The sequence below is a fragment of the Gymnoscopelus microlampas genome (assembly GCF_963454915.1).
Source record: "Gymnoscopelus microlampas genome assembly, chromosome: 20".
Taxonomy (NCBI): Eukaryota; Metazoa; Chordata; class Actinopteri; order Myctophiformes; family Myctophidae; genus Gymnoscopelus; species Gymnoscopelus microlampas.
Genome location: NC_139957.1, coordinates 23,310,655 through 23,326,325, shown reverse-complemented (window position 1 = coordinate 23,326,325; position 15,671 = coordinate 23,310,655). Strand labels below are relative to the sequence as shown.

The window sequence follows — 15,671 nt, the reverse complement described above, 5'->3', positions numbered from 1 at the left end:
TGCTTTTAGAGTGCGCATGCATTACCTGTGAATTAGCATGGTTGAGCAGGTCCAGCAGTGTGTTCACGGTGTTACGCAGTCTGCTGCAGGCACTCAGTACAGCCTCTTCTCCTCCAGGTTGGATCTGTGTCTCAGACACCAGCAAGCTCTCACACAGCATCTGAGTCAACTCCAGGTCTTCGGAGGACATGTCAGTAACGGAAATGCCTATTTAAAAGCAACAAGAAAAAAGAAATCAGCGATACATTGTCAACCAGTTGATCCATGTACGATGACCACTCTGGTATCTGACAAGGTATATGACCAAGTATCAAAAGTACGGCTGCAACTAACAATATCTTTTATAAAACGATTAATCAGTTTGTTTAATTATTCGATGTGATTCATTTAAACCATAAAATAATGGTCAAATAAGGTAATAAATAACAGACTGGTACAGTACATGGTCATCACAAGATATCTGATCCTAAACAAATTTCTCGAAAGTGCTCAATATGTTTACAGAGCCCTCAAAAAAAATACTTTTAATTTCATAATATGGAACAAAAACAAGCATTCAAAGTTGTAAATAGCAACTAGGCTAAAAAGCCAGAAGACACAAGCTTTTGCTAAAGCTTCCCCCAGGCTATGGAACAGCCTGCCCTTTCATATTAGAGCTGCTCAGTCTATTAATATTTTTAAATCACTATTGAAGACATACTTATTTTCTCTGGCCTTTGAGCACAGCTGAGACAAGCTAGCACACTAAGACCTTAGACCTTGCTCATTGCTACTGTTGTGAGCCGTTTTAGTTTTTCTCTTAATTGCATTCTTACTTTGTTTTCTAACTTGTAGTACTTTATTGTGTTGTGTTTTGTTGTTGGCCTGTATAGCACTTTGGTTGGCTTGTGTCATTTTAAAAGTGCTTTATAAATAAACTTTGAGTTGAGCACAGAATTAGAGATGTTTGCATCATCTATCACTAAACCAATACATTATTTTTGTAAAGATCACTTAATCATTTCAATCCTAATCAAAAGTGCCAACACTTTTAATTGGAATTATATTACCATTCGTTTAGTCACACTTATAACTGGAAATATTTTACCATTAGTACGCTCACCTGATTCCTGCTTTTCTATGTTCCCTGATGAGCTCTTCCGATTGGTTGATTGTTCCGATTTCTTGGCACCGACACTGATCTTTTGGCCAATGAGGTCCTCTGTCGCAATAGTGCTGCGGACCACTTCGAGCAACACCTTTCTCAGCGTCTCATTGGCCTGGTGCAATCGTCGCCTGGGGACACACAGGTCAAACGACAGTATTGCCATGAACACAAAATCCCATGGATTAAAACCAGAGGATGAAAAATGTATTCACCACTAGCCAACAAATGCCAGCATTTCAATTAATCACCCAGTAAACAAGATTCACATCCCAAAAAACACACATATTACAGCTGCTTTAATGCTATAATGTATGCGTTTGTATGTTTTTAAGTCATATCACCCAGCTTAAACACACACATACTATACACACAGAATGTACATTACCCATCCTCTTTTGCAGTCTGTAGGTCCTCAGTGAGCATCTTGAGGAGGTTGCCTCCCTCCTGGCTCTCTCGCTCTCTACGCTGAAGGAGTGTGTCTAGAGTTTCCATCTCAGCACGCTTCCCCTCCAACTCCCCCTGTAGACAGCCCACCTCCGCTCGCAGCTATACAAGAGAGAGAACAGAGTAAGAGAGGAATAACCTACTAAAATCAACACATATCAATCAGACCAACAGTCTAGCATTTGCCCAAACATGCCTGTGTGCTCAGTGGAAAACCAACGAGGAGAGAAACAATGAGTAAAACCCAGCAAAACAATATCAAAACAAAAAAACAAGGTCAATCACTGGCACAATGCCAACTTCTCTTACAGGTTTGTTCCAAAGGCATCAGATCATTAAACTCCTAAGAGAATAACAAAACCACATGGCCACTGGCATCCTATCAGAGTGAACAGTCACTCCCTTGTGTACGGCAAGAGAGAAGGTGCTATAATAGTGTATACAAAAGGGGGGGGGGGGTGGGGGCGAGTCAGTGTCCAAATCAGATGTGATCAGTGCAGAGCACACACTGATTAGCCAGTCCATCAATTAACACAACATTGCCAAATACAAAATGGACCTCCTGTCCTCACACAATAATTGCCAAACACAAACACCGAATGTAATGTTGCAGCTTATTAGCTTTAGCAATACTACATTTTTCAGCAATTCTCACTCCCACACAGGTCTGGAGCTGTGTGGGAGTGAGAATCGTCTCTGGTACATCTTCTAAAATCGGCTCGGCTACATCTTCTATATTCCCAATTTATACTTCATCACATGACAACAGATTTTCGAAACACATCACGTATTTCGCTTAAAAAATCAGTTGTTTTCAGTAAGTGACACCGTCTTGGAACAAAGTATATAGATAACAGTATACTTTACTCTTTTTCTTTGAAGTCTGCCATTATATCTTACCTTTCCATCTTCATGCATGGTTTTCCCTTCTTCTACCATCCTTTCCCTATTTTTCCTTTTCCTCCCTACCTACCTCCCGCCGTTTGTTTCTCCTTCCCTCCCTTTGAACAAGTCTCTTTCAGCCACCTGTGTCAGCACAACAATGCTGTTGCCCAGACAACAGAACCCCCATCCCCTCTTAAGCTTTGCTTGGCTCAAGGGGGTTGAGGACGCGCGCGCGTGCGTGTGTGCGTGCGTGCGTGCGTGCGTGCGTGCGTGCGTGCGTGCGTGCGTAGGTAGAGGGAGTTAATATTTTTACAACTAGGAGGCAAGCTGGCCAGGTGCCATGGAGACAAACAGATACACAGATAGGACAAAGCTTTGGTTTAATGGAAAATAAAGTAATAAGTAATAAGAGGGCTTCAAAAACATATAAACCTATATTCATACTTTTTTTTTACTACCATGCCGTAAAAACTACAAATATGAAGCAAACTAAAATAAAACCACCAGGGGATTAACCGTCGTTTTGGTACTATCGAATATGGGCCTGAATAATCATTAACAGATCTTGCATGTCACCATAACAACAAAATTACAACAAAAGCAACAATGTTTTTGTCCCAGTGATATTAAATTCCGTGTAATCTGTAACTGGAGAGGATGAATGATTGATTGAATGAAGATTACCAGTGAAAGGCTGGATGGACATACGAGCGGTGGAACGAGGGATTACTGATAATCCTGTCGGCAGCAGTTACACATTTCCACCCAGTCTCACCCAGCATAAAGACATAAATCAGGATTAGTGCAGTGATTAAACACATGAACCCTAGCATCCCTATTTTGCGGTGAACAATCGGTGAAAATAGCTGATCTACAAGGAGGGAAAAAAGGATAGGGCCTAGAATAGACCCCTGGGGGACTCCAGACAAAGTACATAGGGTTTAAGTTTAATAGATAAGATAATCTCTTTCAGAAGATCTGGCTGGACGCAAAAGGAAAGAGGAACACAGATTAGGTTGCGTGGACGCAAAAGGGAAGAGGAACACAGATGTGGTTCCTCACTGGCATTGTCTCTTTTTCTATCCTCTATTGGTGTTCCATTTTCTCCCTCTTTTACAAGTCTTGCCTCTGGAATAAGTAAAGATGGATGGATGCATATAGCACAACCAATTCAACATTTCTATGATGGATTTCCTTCTAGCACTCAGGTTCTCTGCATACAGTATGCGCACGCACATGCGCACACACACACACGCACACACACACACACACACACACACACACACACACGTATAAAAGGTCCTTAGACCGCAATAGACACAAGTCGTTTTTTGTGCGATTACTTCGCCAACAAATACATTATTTTTTGAACTGTTGTTTGTGTCATGAGTACACCCACTCATTTAACACCAGTATTAATAGCAACACAATTTGTATTCTGAATAAGGTACATTTTTCAGAAACCATCAAACAGTATGAATGAGGCATCAACTATATGAATAGTTTTGATACAAAACACTCACCGGCAATTTTCGTATACTCTATTCTTCATGCCCCTGGCGTGTAAGACCATAAGACTGCAGAATCAGTCAAGCCATTGGGTAGAAAGTAGGTACAGTAAGTGTGTGCAATGGCGTGTGAGTGTGCGCACGTGCATGTGTGTAAATACCTGAGCCACCACAGCATCCAGCTGTTGGAGCTGGGCAGTGAGTTGGCTCATCTTGTCCGTGTAGCTGCCCTCCTTGTGCTCATGCTCGGTTGTGAAACTCCGCCTCTGCTTCTCAAGCGCCGCCTCCTTCTGCTCCTCAAACTCAGCCTTCAAAGTTAGCAATGACACAAGCTCAAAGGTTCAGGTCCTCCATTCAAGAGAATTAAATAAAATCTCCCCCTCTCCTATTGCTTATCCTTGCTGCCCAGCCACAAAGATCATGTGATAGTATCTGGTGGACTGGTGGCTAACGATTGGTGGGATTAATGTGGAAATTGGGTTTGATTAAAGCTCCAGTGGGACGGGGTCCAGGGGCATGCCCCATCCCTGGGAATGGGGCTGTTGTTAAGAGCATACACACATACACAGCCATCAGTAATCCATGGTGTTACATACAGTAATGAGGTTTGGAAAAAGACTCTCACTGGGGTCTGAGCAAAGAAATCCGTATTTAATTTTGATCATATCGTCACTGTCGGGCATATTTCAACTTTGCATGCGTTTTTTCGTAAAAGAATGCCCTACCTCATCATACAAGAGTGTCATGCAAATGTACCGAAAATAGCAGATCTACAAGCTCACAACGCATAATGTGTTCTAAAGCCTAAAATCATCTGCATCTTTACCTTCAGTTGGTTTAACCGGTCCTGCAGCCTCTCCTCAGACTGAACCTTAAGAAGCTCCACCTCTTCCAGGAAGCGCAGACGTTGTCGTGAGGATTCCTCCTCAAGCTCCCTGCGACAGGCCTCCAACTCTCGTGCAGAGATACCCCTCAACTCCTAGAGTAGGACATGCAGTAAACATTTAGTTTGACACCACAGTATGCAATTGTACACACACACACACACACTATGTGACTAATACAAAGAAACAAATTCATACAAACAACCAGACCAATGTTGTGGCTGTAGAATGTCTCTCTGTAATCCCTGCTCTCTAATGGGCTGTAAGAGCCCCATGATACAAGAGATACTGTATACTGACAGCAAGATCACAACAGCATGGGGTGTTCCCTCACTCTGGGGCATGCGAGTGCACACACACACACACACACACACACACACACACACACACACACACACAGTGTGTCACCAACTGATGCATGGTGCAATTATTCCACACATACTTGTAGCTGGAGTTGGTGCTGATCTTTCTCAGCAGTGCAGGTCTGAGAGAGCTCCTGAAGAGCTGTGCCATGTTGCTGTTCCAGCTGTAGAACCTGAGCAGTAGAAAGACAAAAAGGCAAATTAACTCGATAATCAATTATTTAAAAAAAATTGGGGTGTGTCATTATAGGAGAAAGTTCCAAAATTCCCAAAATAGCTGATCCACAAGCTAACAACCCATCACGATTTGACACATTGTGAGCTTGTAGATCGCTTATTTTCACTATTACTGCTGTGCGACTAAAGCTGGGCTTAGACTACAGGACTCTTTAAATCTTAAACAATTTGGAACACACTACAGGAAAATCTCGCCAGATCAGGCTATAACAGGGAACACCTTTCCCGACCCGATATCACCCCGATTATCTTTTTTTTTGCCTAATTTCTTTTTTCTTTTGCAAAATATGTTTATTGCTTTTTCAGACAGACAAAATACAAACACTTAAACAAACAAGAAATAATAAAACAAAATTACAGCTCAGACACAACATTCATAAAGTTCACCCCGATTATCTTGAAGCTCACAACAACATTTTTACACGCCACCATTGTACAATGAAGTATAATACAGGGTTATGGGGTTAACCAGACTAATTGATTTAGTCGATTCTAAAAAAACTTTTCGTGTTGATTCATTGATATACAGTAGTACTGTAGAAGAAATTTGGAGAAAAAAGGGTGAAAAAACCCTGCTTATTCGAATAACCTACGGTTATTGGTTTTAAATGTTGGTTTTGATATATTTTCGGTTAATTGCCCAGCCCTAGCTTCCATTTTAGCACATTTCAACGTGCTAAAGTCCCAATGACTTCATGTAACCATGAAATCCCTTTGTTTGATTCATGCAGGCAAGAGAAATGGTGACGGTGACGGATTGAGAGTACCTGCTTCTTAAGAGAGTCCAAAGCCTTGCAATGTTCTGAATCCATGGTCTCTTTTTGAGCAGATAATTCTGCCTATGAGAACAAAACATTAAGAAAAAAGATTTCTCACGATACACAAGTCAAAAAATCTAAATACAAAAGTTGATGTTCATGGATTGTTTTTTTCTGACATTCTGAAGTCAAAGCTAGCTTGTGGCCATCTTTCTCACTCACCTGGTGAACATGGCTGAGCTCTGCGGCCATGGCACTGAACTTTTCCATGTGCAGCTGGGCAAGCTTCTTCCTCAGTTCCTCTCTGATGGACATCTGCTCTGCTTGCTGACGCCCCATTTCCTGTCTGTGTTCCATCCTGTGGCAATTCAGCTCTTGATGATGCCTTTCTTCAAGCTGCACCATTTCATCACGCAGTGTCTGTAATAGTATAGTATAAAGAACTGTGTTGTGAAGTTTCAATCATATTAATGGCTTATACTGTAGACATTAGGGCTGTCAAAAAAAATCGATTCATGAATAAATCGCGATTCTTAATGCCACGATTTTAAAAATCGATTCAAAATATTAAAATCGATTTTTTTAATTTTTTTAAAATTTTCTTTTTTTTTTTTTTAATTTTTTTTTTTTTTTAATAAAATCGCAATAAATCGCAGAATCGAATATCAATTAATCGCAGAATCGCAATTTTAATCGAATCGGCACCCTAGAAAATCGCAATAAATCGCAGAATCGCAATTTTAATCGAATCGGCACCCTAGAAAATCGCAATAAATCGCAGAATCGAATCGAATATCAATTAATCGCAGAATCGCAATTTTAATCGAATCGGCACCCTAGGAATCGATTTTGAATCGAATCGTGAGGTAAGTGAATCGTGACACCCCTAGTAGACATAAACCCATATTTGTGGCAGGCTGAGAAATGACCAAAGTGTCATCTTTTTGCAGTTACTCACCTGGACTTCTTTCAGGTAGGTAGCCTCCAAAGTGTCCATATTATCCAGCATCCTCCTCTCCAGTTCATCCATCTCTTCCTGATGCTTGCTTTCTAACTCCGCCTCTTGTGCTTTAAGCTGTGCCTGATTAGTCTCTTGAAACATGGCCTGCAGGCGGTCGAGCTCCACCTTTTGTTTGGAAACAAGGGTCGCTTCCAAGGAAACAAGCTCAGCTTTGTGCTTGGAGTCCAACTCAATCGCCATAGCTGCAAGTTGATCTCTGTACGTGGCATTGAGTGAACCTAGTTGTGCTTTGTGTTTGGCACACAGTGTGTCCATCGCTTCTGAATGGTTCTTCATTAGAGTTGTTCTCTGCTGTTCCAGCTCAGCCTTGTGTTTTTCTCTCAGCTCTCCCAGAGAGGCTTCGTCCTTCTGGGCCAGACGCTGTTCCAATTGTGCCTTCTCTTCTTGGAATCTGGACTCACGGATTTAAAAAAAACAACAACAGTTAAACCACATAAAAAAATGTATTAAATACTCAGCGTTATCAGAGATGTGCATTTGTTGTTGGCACGTTTAATGAAGTTAGCAATAAACAATTAAACAAATAGTAATATTCTGTTTGAAAAGAAAGAAGCAGAAAAGAAAGGCTGAACCCCCTGCATCATTTTTTATTAAGTAAGGGGGTGGGAGGTTGTTTCGTTGGATCAAAGAACTCCATGAATACCCAAAGACATCCACCCTCCAGCAGGTCTTACACCTCACCTGTCCTGGGCTTGATGTAGCCGCTCCTCACACTGTTCCTGGATGAGAACAACGAGCTCCTTCACCTCAGCAGACATGCAGCTCTTGGCTTTCCGCAACTCATTGTCCAACTGAGCCTCCAGCCTCTGTTTCACTGCTAAGACCTGGGGGCCTGGGAGAAAAGAGATGGACCAATTCAATAAAAAAAAATACAAAACCATATTTTATAACAGCATTGCCAATGTTCTACATAATCTGGACTATGAAGGCATCTTACTCTGATCATTTTCCAGTGAAGCCTGTAGTGACCTCAATTTTGCCCTCTCCTCCTCCAGTTCTCTTTCCAGGTGTCTCCTCTGCTCTTCCATCCCTCTCTCCAGGTCTGCTTTCATCGTTTCCTGCTTCTCTTGAAGCTCCTCTCTCAGCTGCCGTGCCATCTCCTGGCTCCTGTGGGTCAGCTCCACTTGCACTCTCTGCTGTTCCTCCTCCTTAGCCGCTCCAAGACGAGCATGCAGCTCCTGAGCAAACTCCTGTTTCAACTGCAGAAAATTGCAGGGAATCAGAGTGAAGGACATATCTAGCCGATTGTGAGGGTTTGACCCGAATTTATGTTCCCAACTTCCTATACCGTTTCTGAACTATGAGCTACTACCATCAAACCCTGCCCGCGTGCATGCATGGCAGGTTCTTGTACAGTCAGTCTGTCCTGTCTGTGTGAGATTTTCATGACGCTTAGGAATTATCAGCAGGCAGCCTCAAAGAGAAGATTAACTTCTTGGGTTGAAAATGTCAAATGTTAAAATCATCAATCAATCGCAAATAGCTGGGGGAATTGGTCATGATTAAGGTACAAATTGAGTAAGCTGTCCTGAAGAGATGTTACACTTTTCGTGCATGAGAACATAATCAGTCATATCTTGGCAACAGAGAGGCGTAGAATATGATATGTTGGTGCAGACAGGGTTTAAACCGCATTGTGCTTTTTAATATCTTCCAGTTCCTCTTTTGCAGAACAGTTTAAGTAATACATATATATGCATAATATGATAGTTCTTTCCATGGGAAAGTATACAGTTTAGTTGTTGAGGCTTATGAGAGTAAGTTTACACAGTTTACATTACATATCATTTGGATTATTTAATATTAAAAACAAAAAAAAACTAACAAAAAAACTAAACAAAAACTTATACATCTATATAAAAACATAAGATAAAGAAAAATAGGACAAACAATTAATATAAAAGTACAAACTGGCCAAATGATTTGGACAAAGCAAAGACATGATACTAGCCATGTGAAAATAATAAAGATAAGAGATTTAGAAAATCCACATTACATATTTAATATGTAATGTAGTACATTTCATATCTTAAAATGAAACAAAATGCACTTTACATGAAGTGAAATTGCAAAGTAGGTATTAATGATGATAGAATAAAACTGATCCATAGGGAGAATAAATAAAGATTTACCGTTCCTGGTTTTATAAACGGTCCGTTGTTATTGTTAAACAGTAACTGCTTCAACAATATGTACTGTAAAAGCAAGGCTAAAAAGGCAAGTTTTGAGTAGGTACTTAAAGCTTTAAGTGATGTAGCTCTAATGAGTTTCCCCTTCATAATTCCAGTATGTGGAGAGTGTACCTGCTGTGTGCTCCTCTGCAGCTCTGCTTCATGTTGTTTACTCAGGGCAGACAGTCTGCTCTCCAGGGTTTGCATGATGGTCATTCTGGTCTGAAGCTCCTCGCTGTGATGCCACATCCTCTGCTCAACTTCCATCTAAACACAGTCAAACACCATCACTGTTAACTCCTACTCATCTCATAGTTCTCAATGTTTCACCTCTGGAGATGTTATTTTTATATTTGGTGAAAAGGTCATATCAGTGCATGCTAAACTTAAATTCTTCACCTCAACCTGCCTTGCTGCCTCCAGGCGAACCCGCGTGAGGTCTGTGAGAGAGAATACATTTTCTCATCAACAATTTGACATCAAAAGGCATAAAACGGTATTGCTCTTATATGAAGGTGTGAGCGCACGGCACCTTTGACGTGGCTGTCAGAGAGTCTGGCTCTGAGCTGTTCCAGTTCCAGTGCATGACGAGTCTTAAGCTCCTGAAGGTCTTCGTAGTAGCGGTCCGTCAGGTCAGTGCGCACCTTAATAGACAAGTCATGATGATTTTCAACATACAAACCAGAACATAGACGTGTGTGTGTGAGTGTGTGTGTGTGTGTGTGTGTGTGTGTGTGTGTCTGTGTCTGTGTCTCACCTGTAGCAACTCTTCCTTATAGGACAGAGCCATGGAGGAGCGCAAGTTGGCCAGCTCCTCCGAGTGTCTCTCCTCCAACTGCAGACGCAACATGTCCATCTCCTCCTAAAAGAGCAGCAGTATGATAGACGTATAATTATTAACAACAAATCAGAAAACATAACACTGGTCAAATGACTGAGATTATGTAATACGTATGCAATTACCTTGTGTTTCTCCAGTTTGAGAGTTGTCTCAGCGAGCATGTCGGTTTTCTCCTCTTCACACTGGCCTTCGGATGTGAAACTATAAGAGAGACCATCACTGCTATCAACCATGTGTAGAAAAAAATACAAGTCTTCTACCGTATATCTTAAACATGGGCCTATCATTGACATACCTAGCATCCCCAGTCTTGATTACAGACTCTTCCAGGGCTCCCTCCACCAGCCGCAGCTGTAGGAGAGCGATCTCCTCCCTGTGGTTCTCCTCTGCTGTCCGCAGCCGCTGCTCAAAATACCTGAAGGACCAGGAAGTAAGGAAACTGTTGAGTGTTTATGTTTATGGTTTGTCTAGTCCGGGTGAGGGGTAGTGAAAACAGATGTAAGTAAATTACTAAATATGTCTTACTTAGCTGGCACACACTGAATTTATATAGTTCCTACCACTGTAAAGGTGTAATTAAACAATAATACACAAGGCAGTGCTAGGCATAAGGCCATAGATAATCAATTGTGCAGTTCATTAAACATATTCAAAGAAATTACTTAAAAATAAGATGATAATTATGAAAAAACATAAACACGTACAGCAAAGTGTCTTGTTTCTTTTTTTTTCCCCTCTCCATTTTTGACTGCTATGGCTATGGCTTCAGTCTATACCTTTTTGGTCAGAAATGTGGTTATTTTTTCTTTATAAATTTTGTTTTTTGTATTACCTACATTTTTGGTTCAATAAAAAGGGCTACTTAGTCATTACTGGCAGTTACTCAGTGTAACTGACTGGCTGGGGGTAAAAGTTGTTTCTAAAATCAATAGTGTGGTTCTTGATGCTACGGTAGCATTTTCCTGGCAGTAATGTAAAATAAATATTTTTTGTATTACCAACATTTTAACTATGTTACCAAAATGTACCAAAAAAATGTACTGACAAACTAAACTAAATCACATCAGTGCCAATATCACTGACCTCAGGTTCCTAAATGTGATTCCAACAGATAATTGATTTGATGTCAAGACAATGAAGACAAAATTATAATGAAAGTTTATTCCATGAAGACTAATGTTAATTCCTTTAACTTTCTAGCACATCTACAGTACATCCACAATTGTAAGCAGGATAAACCGTTTATTTGACCCATTTGTGGTGTTTTTAGTTTTAGGTTAATTTAATAAAAACATTAAGAAATGTGCTCAAAGCCAATAGATTTGAGCCATTATAAGTCATTTTTGCCTGTAGCAAACTGATGCTATTTAAAATTACATTGTTTCTGACAGTTGGCAGCTGTGGCTGCTGTTGCTAGGTTACAGGTATAAATAAGGCGAAGTGATACTTTTATAGAGATACAGTTTGAGGGCAGTTATGAGGAGATAATCATTCGAATGCCACTCAGCCAATCAAAATACAAGGTTGGTAAAAACACATGTATAAATAACACCAGAAACATGTCTAAATGAAAACACCACCAACATGTCTAAATGATTATACGCCAGTCGCGGACTTCTGTAATAATTAAATGCTGAGAGACGAGTTAAAACCTAGAAGTGCAACAATGTACCGGCTTCTTTAGCAATAATGGATCTAAAGTTTATAGTCCTTATAATTAGAATCGGTCCGAGAGGGCTTTAGAGGATGCAATTTATTTTGTCCTGCACACCGTCCCTGAACCCCTCGAGGGGAGAAATACCTACTCTGGTATGCCATATTGTCAAATACCTACTGGTATGCCATATTGTCAAATTCATACATACATACAGAGTGGACCATGTGACATAACTTGTCCCTTAGTGTAGCAAAAACCAAAGAGATGATTAGCGATTTCATGAAGTATAATGTCAGCCATTCTCCAGTAACTATTACAGGTACAGATGGTGAGATTGCCACCCATTACAAAATCCTTAGGAATACAGGTCCAACTGTCTTATGCAATACTACTGACAATACTAAAGAAAGCTCAGCAAACACTTTACTTCCACAGTTGCCTTAAAAAACTGTGTGGGGCGTCTACAGAGTTTCTAATTCAATTCTGTTTTACTTTTGAAAGCATCCTCACAGGAGGCTTAATAGCATGGTTAAGAAGAAGAAAGTTCTCAAGCTCCAAAAAAACTAACTGTTTTGGGAGCTTGAGAAGAGTGTGCGGACTTTCTTCTTCTTATTCTTCATTCTTCCCTTGATGTCCAGCACCTGGCCGAAATGCGTGGGATGTGCACACAATTCTCCCTGTTAATAGCATAGTTAACATCTCAAAACGATCAAAAGAGGATTAAAATAGTTAAGCAGGCTTCTAGAATCATAGGTATGGAGTTACTGCAATCAAATGCGATCTATATCACCCACTACAGGAAGATGGTGCAGGATCAAGGACAACACTCACCCCGAGACCAATGTTTTACATTACTGCCAGGAAAATGATACCGTAGCGTCAAAAACACACTATTGATTTTATAAACAACTTTTACCCCCAGCCAGTCAGTTAAGACTGAGTAACTGCCAGTAACGACTATGTAGCCCTTTTTATTGACTGCTCATTAATTACCTTTATGGTATATTTTATATGGTTACTACTGACCAGAGAGCACAACTTTTTCATTGCTTTTGAAGGCACCGCTTTTTAATGCATATGACAATAAAATGTGTGTGTGTGCGTACCTCCTCAGGCTCTCCAGCTCAGCCTCATTCTGCTCCCTGATCTGTCGTCTTTGTTCATTAAATTCTGTCTTCAGGCGTTCAATGTCATCAACACGAGATGAGCGGGCGAGCAGCTGTTCCTTCAGCTCTGTTTGATAACGAACAGTACTGGGATTAGAATACAATAATTTTCGCACATGCATTTTAGTATGCACGTGTGTGCTAAATGGCTTGCAAAATTCTGTGCAATCTCTTCTATTATTGGTAGCCACCAAATATGGCAAAGACACCGTTACATGTACCCCGGAAGGATGTGTGGGTACTTGTCCAAGATTTGCTGGCTACATTTTTTTACAGCACCTTGTAATATTTGTGTCCTTGTATTTTATCAATTATGTGGGCATACATAAATGATTAAATGTGTAGGACCGTCACGATTTGACGATTAATTGTCATACAAATAATTGCGATTAATGATTTAATTGTGTAGCTTTTAGGCCTTGTAAACAAAGGTTGCACAGGGCAGATTAAGACACTAACTTAAATAGTAAATACACAAAGAAATGACTGACAATGACCGATAACATTAATCAAAATAAAAATGTAATTATGGCCAGAAATACAGCATATTTAGTATATTAAAAGATTGTGGAAATACCCGATCTACAAGCTCAAGATCTGCCATCTCCATTCTTTTTAAAGATACTTCAAAATGTATGAAGTTTTCTCAACATGGAAACGATTATGCAAAATATTGTGATTATTTCAAATAATTACGATTAGGCGATGATGTAATAATTGTGATAGGCCTGTGTGTGAGTGTTTGTTCAGCCCCCTCACCTCCCAGTTCTTGCCGACTGGTCCTCATGCTCTCCAGCTGGGTCCAGATCTGAGCTACCTCTTGTTCTGAGCTCTGTTTGGCCAAGGTCTGTTCCTCTTGGAGACGAGACACCTAGGAGATAGACAGAGATATTATAAGATATACAGATTTACGGTACTTATTGTAAGTCAAGCAAGTTGTGCCCAGTAACAAGATCAAGAGCCCCTAGAGGCCATGGTGCTCCTACACCCATCCGGAAATGTTGGCTGAAGAGCGACTCTAAAAGGAAAGGTCATGATGGCACCAAAATCAGTAGGGTTCATCCACTCATTAGATTATGAGATATCTTATGTGCAAAGGCCATTGGATCACCAAAATCACGTTGGGGGGGGGGGGGGGTAGCTGTCATCCTCAGAGCATGAAGTTGGACAGCAAATAGTAGTTTTCAAGATATGCCGTTTGGGACCAATGTGGTGGGTGGATGGCCCTACCAAGATCACCATTCTTAGTGTATCTAAAAAGGGTAATAAGTAATTCATACTTGTACATGTTCTGCATACTGTATTGGAAATTAGTGTATAGGTATCAGTTTGCAAGTGTATGGAAAAGAGAAGGAATTGAGAGACGTGTTGCACTCGCCTCTTGCTGCAGTTTCTGTTCTTTCTCCTCTAGGTGGCATATGTGTTGCTCTTTCTCCTGCAGCACTGTCTTGTGACTAGAGACAAGTTCCTCTACAGCACCTGAAAGAAATAAACCATCTATATTGAGACACAGTTATGTCACTGACACCACCAGATTTCACAGCAAAGTTCAGTAAACTCATGATATTGTAGATGTGCTCTATACTATGCTCCGTTTCACAACAACTTGTAGCATTACTGTGATGTTTTGCTAAACAATGAAGGCTGGTTGAGAATGGAGAGAAGGTGGAACTCACAGGCAGCTGCATTTCTGTCAGCCAAGGCTTGGTTCAGCTCTCCCTCTAGTCTCTGGATCTCCTTCTCACTGGAAGACTGGCTCTCCTTTAGCCTGGCCTGGGACTCACGCAGGTCACACTGGGTCTGGGAGAGGGCTGCCTGGGCTTCAGTAAGTGCTGTCTGGGTCTGACTGAAGGAGGCATGGGCCTCTGACAGCTCTATCTGAGTTTTGGAGAGAGAGGCCTGGGTGTTGATGAGTTCTGTCTCTGTGTCAACGAGGTTGCTCTGGATCTGTGAGAGGGATGTCTGTAGATCTGATTGGGACCTCTCTGCCTCCCACTCATTCCGCAAAGCCTGGAGAACAACAGCAGTGAGAGAACATTCATGAGGGAATGCAATACAGCATTTATGAAAAAAATAGCCAATAGTTAGATTTGTAAAATGTGCAAGAAAGACCAATATGTATGGAGGTATTGCTGTTATAACGACTAACATCCCGATTAATATAATTATGAAGAGAATAAATAAATAAAGAACAGTATAGTTATTTTGCACATATTAGATGTGAATACAAGTGTGGTCATGGCATCAATTAATCTATTGTCTTAACCTGTGTGTCTTTGGCGTGCTGCTGTTCCATGGAAGCCCTCTCCTGAGAGATACGAGTCTCACACTGGTGCTTCAGCTCTTCTGTACATACACAGACAAGAACCACAAAAAGCCCAAAATAAAATACAAATAAATAGTCCTCCCGACATCAACAACACTTAGAATCCAAGAGCAGCATCTGTCTTAATGCTCTGAATTTTCCTGAATAAACCTTAAACCACTCAGGAGGCTGATTCACCAAAATGCTGAACAATCCACTCAAAGTGCCCCAGAAGTGCAAAAAAAGCCAAACACTGACTGGGTGACTACCATCTCTAAAATCTAT

The 15,671-nt window shown here is 40.8% G+C and overlaps 1 protein-coding gene across 5 annotated transcripts in view; it reads right to left on the bottom strand.

Moving 5' to 3' along the window:
- Positions 1 to 15,671, bottom strand: part of pcnt (pericentrin) — a 47,885-nt gene that overhangs the window by 18,519 nt on the left and 13,695 nt on the right. For 4 of the 5 annotated variants that reach the window (XM_084044214.1, XM_084044218.1, XM_084044216.1 and 1 more), the window contains 22 exons: positions 15,348 to 15,427; positions 14,758 to 15,091; positions 14,460 to 14,560; positions 13,841 to 13,952; positions 13,022 to 13,148; positions 10,554 to 10,673; positions 10,381 to 10,477; positions 10,175 to 10,279; positions 9,950 to 10,061; positions 9,817 to 9,857; positions 9,550 to 9,684; positions 8,184 to 8,445; positions 7,928 to 8,078; positions 7,184 to 7,637; positions 6,448 to 6,645; positions 6,235 to 6,306; positions 5,311 to 5,403; positions 4,811 to 4,963; positions 4,146 to 4,292; positions 1,533 to 1,693; positions 1,103 to 1,275; positions 26 to 207 (listed from right to left, as the gene is read on the bottom strand). In XM_084044214.1, the coding sequence (XP_083900340.1) occupies positions 26 to 207; positions 1,103 to 1,275; positions 1,533 to 1,693; positions 4,146 to 4,292; positions 4,811 to 4,963; positions 5,311 to 5,403; positions 6,235 to 6,306; positions 6,448 to 6,645; positions 7,184 to 7,637; positions 7,928 to 8,078; positions 8,184 to 8,445; positions 9,550 to 9,684; positions 9,817 to 9,857; positions 9,950 to 10,061; positions 10,175 to 10,279; positions 10,381 to 10,477; positions 10,554 to 10,673; positions 13,022 to 13,148; positions 13,841 to 13,952; positions 14,460 to 14,560; positions 14,758 to 15,091; positions 15,348 to 15,427 (3,410 nt within the window). The remainder of the gene's footprint in view (positions 1 to 25; positions 208 to 1,102; positions 1,276 to 1,532; positions 1,694 to 4,145; positions 4,293 to 4,810; positions 4,964 to 5,310; positions 5,404 to 6,234; positions 6,307 to 6,447; positions 6,646 to 7,183; positions 7,638 to 7,927; positions 8,079 to 8,183; positions 8,446 to 9,549; positions 9,685 to 9,816; positions 9,858 to 9,949; positions 10,062 to 10,174; positions 10,280 to 10,380; positions 10,478 to 10,553; positions 10,674 to 13,021; positions 13,149 to 13,840; positions 13,953 to 14,459; positions 14,561 to 14,757; positions 15,092 to 15,347; positions 15,428 to 15,671) is intronic. The other variant, XM_084044215.1, reaches the window with a different exon arrangement.